The sequence below is a fragment of the Eurypyga helias genome, unplaced genomic scaffold (genome assembly GCF_000690775.1).
Source record: "Eurypyga helias isolate BGI_N326 unplaced genomic scaffold, ASM69077v1 scaffold15810, whole genome shotgun sequence".
In the NCBI taxonomy this organism is placed as follows: Eukaryota; Metazoa; Chordata; class Aves; order Eurypygiformes; family Eurypygidae; genus Eurypyga; species Eurypyga helias.
The window spans coordinates 57-10,018 of NW_010225197.1; the positions used below are offsets into that span (position 1 = coordinate 57).

Consider the following 9,962-nt stretch of genomic DNA (forward strand, 5'->3'; position numbering starts at 1 on the left):
TGTGGACTATCGTTAATATCAACTTCCAGGTTCCATAATTTGCCTGTGAAGGATTTGAGGTGGCCATTAACCCAATTTAAGTTACTTCTCATGTGCAGGCTGATCACTGCAAACAGCCACCGAAACAGGATTGGGTTTGTCAGAAATTAGAAATCATGAAGTGTATGAAGTTCAAACCTATTGCCATTAACTGCTTTGATTTAAAATACCCCAGGTGTTCACCTGAACCCAGGACGAAGAGTCTTTAGCAGTCTTGTCCCCGCAGTGGTTACACGAGAATTCTCTAAGTGGCAAAACGCTATATGCAAAACCGAACAGTAGAATATTTTCCTAAGTTGCTGTTATGAAAGCACAGACCAACCCAAGTTCAAACACTAATTGCTCCAGACAAAAAAAATGCTGGCATAATTTTACCCTTTTGATTAAAAGTCCCGTACATCAGATGTTTACATGAATGGTCAAGAGCGGCCAAACGCCAGACCAGACAGCTGCCCTTGCCTGTGCAAACAGTGCTCACACACACACACACACAAGGTCAAAGAAAAGGGACAGTTACAACAAAACTATTTTATTTTTGTTGACAGGTAAGAACATCCCATTGAAAATAAAGAATAAAAAATATATTCTGCCTCAACGCTAGGAACACTTAATCTCACGCTATAGCACACGGTGAAGTTCTGGTAATGCAACATCACAATAATCCCTGGGCACGCAGGTGGCACAGAAAGCCTCGAACAAATATTTATACCCATAACAGTGCCATGTACAAAAATGGCATTCCATAAAGGCCAAACAGGTAATTTAAACATCCTGGTTTTTCTTATGCCAATGGCAGTGTAAAAAAAATGAAAACTGTTTTCAGTCAATTACTTCCACTTAAGTCATAGGAGATCTTTTTACTCTGAAGAACTCTGAAATTCAGCATAATAAAGTGTGGAAGTAAGGTATAAAAAAAAAAAAATACACTGCACATGTGAGGCACGATGTTTTCCTCAGTATACAACCAACTGTCATTCGGTTACACCAACGACCAAGTCAGTATTTTCCTAATGCAAAGAGAAAATATTCTGTTTCTTTAATCAATGCTCTGACCTTTTCTCACTATAAAGAGCATGTCTGTATTATTCATCTAAACATACACGCACCACAAAAAGATATGCAAAACAAATCGATAGAGATAACCTTTAGTGTCAAGTGTCTAACGATGTAACAACAACAACAATTCTCCAAGTCCAAATGACTTGCTAAATTAAAATTGCATTGCAGTCACTTAAACTAACAAAATACTTGGACACTTGTGAGCCACAAAATTTATTATTTTGCAGCAGTATCTCTGCTGAAACCTGAGGAGTATCAGACTATCCGTAAAGCAAGGCATTTTCAGAAAAGGCATTTGTAAAAAATACATTTATACTATATGCTTTCATATAAAAAGGCAGCAAGAAATGTAATAAAACCTACCCTTTCAGGACTACACCTTCCCTAGCAAATAGTTTTTATCACTTGCACTAGTACATACAGTACATTCAGTTTCCTACACAACAAGTATATTTTCTTGCCCCTGATGGATATTACAATAACAAACTGCTTTATTATCACCAGTCATTCTTGCAGCTTATACAAACAGCACCAATTTTACCCAAAAAAGGTTTATCAGGTACACAGTAGCACTTCCTTATAGGAAATACAAGCCCAAAACATCGGAACCAGATGTGTCTCTTGCAGAAATACACCAGAATACAAGACTCGGAGTTAAGGGACGCATAACCAAGAGTATTGCATAGTACAGGGATCTCACCTGCATGAAGAAAGCCACCTTCTGATTGTTTGTCACCTTCTGACTCCAAAAATGGACAGCAAATTGAACAGGCGCTAATGAATATGAGAAGTAGTACACAACTATATTTACTGGTAAAAACCAACAAGAAATCGTACAGCTCTCTGGCACAGTGCAAAGTACACATTAAAAACTGAATACATATGTACAGTGTGTATGTATATTTTTTAATATATATAGTATGTATTTCCCCGACACATACATGTGTGTGTATAAAAAGCATGAACACACATATCCATGCCAAACAGCAAAAAGATGGAATGTTTAAGATGTGGATGCGTTGTTCCAGTTAAATCAGTCTGTCCCACAAATGGCTGTTTATACAGCCAATATGTCCTTCCATGAAACAGAAATATATATTGCCTGCATAAACTGACAATATACCGTACATTTGTCCTCATAACTTACCAAAGGACTGATAATCACACTTTATAAAAGCTTATATTTGTATTAAGCCCTCTCCCTCCATAACCCTTCCCTCCCCACACCTCCATCCCCTGTGACCAATCCATATGGCTATTCCCCTTATGGAAATCTAGGAAAAATAAACTACAATAATATACTAGAGTATTTCTCTGCTGGCAGACCAGACAGTATTCATTAGAGAGAGGAGATCTTCTATTTCAAATTTTTCTTGCAATATAAAAGTTTACAGCCACCCCTGTAAAAATTGCAAACACTTGATGCTGGCTTGTTTTATTATTTTCCTTTGGGATTCAGCTGTTTTGGTTCTGAATATGAACACATTGGCTGAAGCCTGTAACGGAGAACGCACCTTTCAGGATTCAGAGGGCACTGCTACCCGACCTGTCTGCCCCCAGTATGATCAACAGCCCCCCCTGTAAACTTTCTGAAACAGTTCACAAAATACTAGAATGCAACACAGATTCCATCCTGCCTCCCTTTGTCCTGAATGTCTTTTTTACATTTTGAGAGTACTTTCAAAAAATAAAGATGATTTATATCAGCAAAATAGTTTCAAATAAAGGCGTCGGCTGTGAACCTGAGAGCTCAGTGTGAGACGAACACACGTATTTCTGGTATCCCCTTGGACTAGTACTTTCCTTGTTTAAGTCTTTCAATGTGGTAGCACAACTTTAGGGCAGGCCCCAGCTTCAGTCCCATATATTTCATTATCATATCACTCCTCAGTAAGAGTAGTGCCTTCCCATCAATTTCCTGCAGAAGGAAGAGAATAAACAACATACAACTACTTTAACAAGCTGCGTGATGAAACCGTGAAGTGCATTACATTTGTTTATACAGTAGTAAAAATTTATCTGTTACATATAAAACAGTAACAGTATAATTTGATGGCCAGTGAAATTGAATTTATTTTAGTATTTTTTTAATGCAAGATTAAGGGATTTGAGATGTTAAAGAAAATAATAGTAAGTAAAAGAAACTGACCAAACAGCCCTCAAAATTAGATACTGGCTGGGAAAAAAAGTGAATAGGTCAAGGGGAAAAAAAAAAAAAAAAAGCTGCTGCAAAGGAAGGTCTGTGCAGTTAGAGATTAAATGATCCAAGCACTGAGGCCTTGCGCTGAACCTTGAACACAGCTGTGGGAGGATGCTGGCATGCGCATGCAAGCAGTCACACAGAGGAAGGGGTTACAGACCATCTAAATCTGTGACATAAGACAGATCTATGTCCAGGCTAAACCAGAGAGATTGTTAGGATCATGACCAAGGACAACGTAGTCAGATTTCAACTGCCTGGTTGGGAAGCTGCTGAAATGTGACAGTCCCAAGCTCTTAGTAGCATTACATACTGTAGACAGGCAACTGCTCCCTTTAAACATCATGAAGAAAACCACTTCTCCTTATTTTTTTAACGAACGTAAACCTGACAAAACAAGTGACATTTTAGTCACTACATAAAGCACGGGTCAGAAAGCTTCATTAAAAATTGTTTTGAGTCTTTCTTCCAATCCAGCTTACTCTGAGATTTGTCAGTCGGTGTAACGGTTAGCTGGTGCAGGCTAACCTACTGAAATACTACTAAAGAGAAAGCCAACCTCTTCTGGAGGGTCATATATACAATGAAATAAGAAAGCAGCTCTTTGCTGAGGAACCTTCCATGGAAAAGCGCAGTGAGAAGGAAGAGGGGAGAGCAAAAAAAGCATACAACACGTAGATAGCTCTTATGAAACCCTACACATCATTTTCCAAAATATGAATTCAACATTTCAACTGCTTCTCTGAATTTTAGTATTACTGGCCAAGTGCAAAGCTAACAAGGCATAACAGCATCTCCGCCTCGGGATAATCAGTTTCCAAAGCAGGCTGTCTTAGAGAGGTGTCACCTATGTCTCATGCACCACATGTCCCATGCTGTGCATGAGAATGCCATCTTCTCTAGAGGTACCAGGGATGACAGGGGTACCATGGAGGCTAGCCGTCAGAACTTGGATACTTCCACTACTGGCATTATTCCATATCAGCTGGAAAGCAGAGGGTATTTACTTCAGTAACAAGACTGGAACACAGAGAAAAAAAAATACTACAGGAGTTGCAAGTGGAAAAAATACTTTTCAGCCTCCCTCTAATTACAAGCAGTGCCTATTCTACCTCCAACTGCAAACAGTGACAGACATGAAAGCTGTATTTTAAGAGATTAACGTGACACACAATCTACTAGAACAGAACGGATATGCATCTTACATGTCTCCTAAAGAGTTCTGCGTGTGGAGCCAGTGCCTGTGGATCAGCTTCTTTCACAAAACGCATTACTTCCTCTATTGACCAGGTGGAAGGATCCTTATTTGATATTCTTGAAGGTTCCCTTTTCAGTGAATTCAAATCCGGTCCAGTTGTGGAACTTGCAGCTTTTAGCATAAAAATATTGTGAAAGGAAGAAGTATCACCAGTCTACACAGGGATAACACATTTTATTTTACATGACATTCTTAGTATTAACAGGCAGCTTTTATTATGCATTTTTTGCCATATATTAAAATAAAAGATCTTTTCTTTTCCTCCAAATAATACTGAACTGTTCCATTTGTCTTTAAATGCCTTATATTACTGCAAATATTTACAGCAGCATAAACATTAGCACTATGACATACCTCGAGGGATTACTGAGTCTTGTACTTGGTTCCTGGGTGCCAAGACACCATTAATTTGGGAATGTGGCAAAGGCAAGTTAAGCTGTGCAGACAGAGGGAGGGAGGGAACCCTACCCCCGTATTTCAACAACACGGTAACAGCGGGTAAGACGCTTGGGAAGCAAGCCGCATACCGCGAGCCCTCTGCGGGTCTGGCTTGCCGCAGGGTCCGTAACAGCAGCGGAAGTGCAGCAGGCAAGAACCCCCTGGCTCGCACCACAGCCTCTGTTCTAACAGGCTTCAGTCCCGCACTTGCAGTTACGTTAGCAAGCCTGCCACGCTTGGCAACAGCACGCTTCCCTCCATATGCAAGCTTTTCTACGGCAGAGACGTCTTTATTCGTAACTCACAGACTCTGTATGTTAATGAAAGCCGTTACGTGTTTTGGAAAGCTTAGCTATACACCACACCTTCAATCCGCCTCTGTATTCGACTCCTGCTAACTTCATAGTAACCGCTGCTGCCCGCAGAGCTCAAGGACAGCCTGCGCAGGAGCGGGGCTGAGTTGGAGGTAGCAGTCACTGGCTGAAGGGAATTTCTGTAATACGCTGCACTCCCTGAAGTACGATATTCCGTGGAGTTTCGACGGGTTGGACTTGAAGGATTTACAGAATTAAGTGCAGAATCCATAGAGTCCTCAGAAAACCGGTGTTCTTTGGAAGTGCTGTTTTCCTCTATAGGCAATGTTTCTGCTACACAAAAAACAAGTATCAAGATGTTCAGAGTGATGGACGTTATACCTTTGCTACCCGACTCCTCGCTATGTTCTCTTGAAGACACTGACAGATTGCGAGCCTGTTAAAAAGTCTCCTGTGAGGCAATCGCTGCTGCTGAATGTTTGCCCCCCTTTTCCTCAAGTAATCACTGGGCTCTTACTGTATTTTTAAAACATTTTTTGGTAGCAAAAGATTTAATGTGTCAGGTTTGAGACAGTCTCCCATGAATCATTTCAGTTGTATTTCTTAAATACTACAAAAGGGAAGTGACAGAGGAAACTGATTTCAGGTAAAACTGTCTGACGTTAATACTGACACATCAAACAATCTTAGTGAAGCATTTTCATTATCTTTTTTTTAACATATTCTCTGAAAAGCTAACCATTAAAGGGTGTTACATTTATCTTGCAAGAAATGTTTAATATAAATAAAAACTCTCACATTTACAAACAATTGTTTGATTTGTTCTAAACAGCAGAGGGAGTCCCTAACTCCAGAAACAAAACAAGGGGACAGTTACCATCCACAGATCCCCATACGTCCAGACACGAGGGCTGTAATCAAAAACTGAACAGGGGACGGGCAGAGCCACAGAAGGCTGCGCGTGCCAGGTATGGCACACTAGCCTAACACCGTTGTCCCCAGCGCTGCATCTACGAACAGCGAGTTCTTTCCACAGGGCAGGGTCTATGAGCACAGGCTCTGGAAAGCTGAAGATACCAAATCCACTGAACAAGTTAAAAAATAATAAAAATAAAAACCGGGTCTCAGGAAGGGAGGATAACAACATTCCCCTTTATAGTGCTTATCCCTTACTAGCCAATTTCCACTCTGCAAAACACAAGCAATGCCCGCTCAGAAGACCCGTGAATTTTCAGAGCCTGTCAATACTGTTTCTAAGGCAGATGAGCAGAGTTCATGGGTCCCTTTCCCTGTGCCATGAGACGGGAGCCAGGTTTGCTTGATTACTGAAAATTCCACTCTCTTGGCCAATTAAATACAGGTCTGATTGGGAGAATCATGCTATGTGAGGGGGAGGAAAAAAAAGAAAGCACCAAAAAAACCAAACAAATCAATGAGAACACCACTCCCTTCTCTAGCAATCGTACGTATCCTTCTCCGTTCACAGCAGGCCAACGTCTAGCCCGAGAAAGAAGTTGGAAGCATGATGTACAAATCTGTATGAAACAAATGCTGCTTTGGCAGGAGAGTCAGGAGCTGGAAAATACCAGCTATCAGGTTCACAGAAGTGTAATCCCCACACTATCATCTGAAAATTACTCTGGTGAAGTTATAAAACATATGCTAGTGAAGCAGCATCTTCTTTGGAGTAAGAACCGTATGTTCTGGGAAACCAAACTGGAATAAGCTCTATTACTACCCTTACTATATGACAATTTTCAAGAATTGCTTGGGCGAATACCCAGTTAAAACTAGAGGAAGAGTATTTTCCTAAAAAAACAAACAATCAGTGACCTTCTCAAGCATGTGTTCAACTTGCTTCATGAGGTCTTAGGTGCTCTGAGGAAACCTGTTTAAAAGCAGAGTGCAGCGAAGAACTGTTAGACAGAGCTTGGTCTTAAGAGAGTAAAACCCTGAAGGGGAACAAAGGCACTCAGAGGGCCAGCTGCCTACTTCGTGAACTCGGTAAGAGGATGTAACATCTTTTACTATATGACAGTCATGGAATAAGGAATCTTTCATGGACACAGGCCCTTCTCTTTCATAAACACAACCCTGAACACAACCACTGCAAAACTTCCTAGTTCGTTAGATATGAATCACAAAAGCAAAGAGGCAGCTACTGAGGTTTTCAAAGAAAGCAAACAAACAAGAAAACTAACTTCTTCACATTCGTCAGCTTGAAGTAGTTGCAGCACCAAAACAAAAACCAAAAGCCATCAGGCTATAGAATTTCAGAGAGACTTTAAGAGATGTAGTCAATGACACACATTATAAAATTAAAGGGTAGCCAACCAAGGGAAAATTGGAAGTGCAGAGAATGAAACCACTAACAGAAACCTCGGTCTGAGACCAAAAGGCAGAGGCGATACTGTGAAGAGTTACAGCGAAGCTATATGAAGGAGCCCAACATTTAATTGGCTGAACCTGTAGATTCAGATTTCAGAAGCCCTGAAAGGTGGGATGAAATGACGGAGACAATACTCGCCAGCAGAAAGTTTCACCTAGAGTATTTAAGCACCTACCGGCCAACTCCACGTGAGAAAAATCCTTTCTGTAGTTTTTACAGTAAACAAGCAGAGGTCACAATTATAGTTTTGTGTTTTGGTTTTGGGGGTTTTTATAATAATTTTTTATTTATAATAATCCTTGTCAAGATCTCTGAAGACAAAAAGATTTTTAAAAACTGATTGTATTACAAAAGAATTTAATAGTATTTATTCCAATTACATCCCAGATTTCTCTCTGATGTTATATATCCTAAAGTGAACAACAGTAAATAGGGCTAGGAAAGATCAATTCTGCTTTTTTCCCCCCAAGACAGCAGCACTTGAATTTCTCTTACTGTAAATTCTCAATTCACATACACCAGGTGGGACAGCTGGCATATTTCCCATCATCTTTTCAAGAAGGTGCTTCTGTTCAGGAACTGTACTGTCCAATCCACTCTCCACTCATCTAGCTTCTCTACAAAGAAAATACAGCCAGAATCTTCTCCAAAAAGTGATCCACTGGTATGACAGCTGATTCAAAACTGACATCTAGCAAAGTTCAACCCATGGAGCAATGAACAACACACTCTTCCTACCCTGACACTTTGAGCAGCTGGGAATAAGAGGGGAATGGAGAGACGGCAAGTTCCAGTGCAGAACACCCAATCTCTGGGTAGATTAATAAAAGGCCAGTAAAAGGCCTTATGTTTCAGATGTAAGGATGAGAACGGACTGCTTAAACGCTGCAGGCCGAGGCGGGAATTGGACGTTTTGTTTTCTTGAGGCTCTTCTGGGAATTGGAAGCCAGTTGTTCTGCCTCATACATAACTGGAATGATGTAATCGGCTGCAGTAGTAAGAACACTCTGTTTTCAAGGGGAAGGAGACTGTGTAATTCCCCACCCCCGCCTCTCCTTTATCTTTCATAACTTTAAGAAGGAACTGTTAGTGAGCTGGAAAGATGGCAAAATCTGCAAAACATAACCCTGAGCAGATCAGAAGGAAAATGAGCTGTTTCAAAGATCCTTTCCCACAATTATTCCATTTTGCCTTCAAATTGCATTTCAAAACAACTATTTCAAGACAACTGTGTCTCAATGGAACCAGAACTTTTTTGGGGTAGATCTTTCTTGCTAACCAACCCATGACTGACCGCTATAAAATTACCTCCAGATTTTCAGCAGAGGACATTGCCCTAATGGGAAACACACAACACTAGAGAACACTTGGCCTCTTGAAATGCACAGAGTACAAATTCAAACCTCTGAAACCATAGCAAAACACTTATTCTAATTATTTTTTATCCACATAACTGCACTTGACGATGAACTATTGATCTTAAAATGTATTTTAAGGAGTACACTTCATCTGTAAAAAGGATCCATTAGCAAACAAGGATTAAAAAGCAGTAGGTGCATATCTTTACTTTGAGGAAGATTTCTTACAAGGTAATGCAGAACTACTGAAACATTTGTTTTCCTCCAACTGAAAGAACTTCATTTGAGTATAATCAAGTGCTCTACACTTACTAAGTTACCTACCAGAAATATCTGACTTAGGTGTACAATTTATTTGCAGAATTAAGCCAGTACTTCTTTTGGAAAGACACAGAAATCAATAATCAGTGCAGAACTGTAATTCCTGTGGCTGTTACTGTATATGAAGAAGTGAACGTCTGAGGGACGGTGCACTGCTCAGGTCCGTTGGTCAGCCATCTCAGTGGAGGTAGGGGATGAAGATCCATGAGGCAGCAAAAACGTGTCAGAAACCATGGAAGTGCCTAAGAACAGTCACATAGGACTTGTGGCTACTTCCACCAAAAAAGGTGCAGGATCAATGGCCCAACTGAAGTGCATCCGCACCGGTGCACGCAGGGTGGGCAGCAAACAGGAGGAGCTGGGAGCTGGTCAGCCATCTCAGTGGAGGTAGGGGATGAAGATCCATGAGGCAGCAAAAACGTGTCAGAAACCATGGAAGTGCCTAAGAACAGTCACATAGGACTTGTGGCTACTTCCACCAAAAAAGGTGCAGGATCAATGGCCCAACTGAAGTGCATCCGCACCGGTGCACGCAGGGTGGGCAGCAAACAGGAGGAGCTGGGAGCCGCTGTGCAGGCGGAATCTC

At 40.9% G+C, this 9,962-nt stretch overlaps 1 protein-coding gene across 1 annotated transcript in view; it reads right to left on the reverse strand.

The window, feature by feature from the left end:
- Positions 1 to 2,890: 2,890 nt before the first annotated feature.
- LOC104507341 (sex comb on midleg-like protein 2) overlaps positions 2,891 to 9,962 on the reverse strand; it is a 9,567-nt gene continuing 2,495 nt past the window's right edge. The window contains exons 2-4 of the mRNA XM_010148589.1: positions 5,360 to 5,641; positions 4,504 to 4,667; positions 2,891 to 3,016 (exon numbers count right to left, since the gene is read on the reverse strand). Of these exons, the coding sequence (XP_010146891.1) occupies positions 2,891 to 3,016; positions 4,504 to 4,667; positions 5,360 to 5,641 (572 nt within the window). The remainder of the gene's footprint in view (positions 3,017 to 4,503; positions 4,668 to 5,359; positions 5,642 to 9,962) is intronic.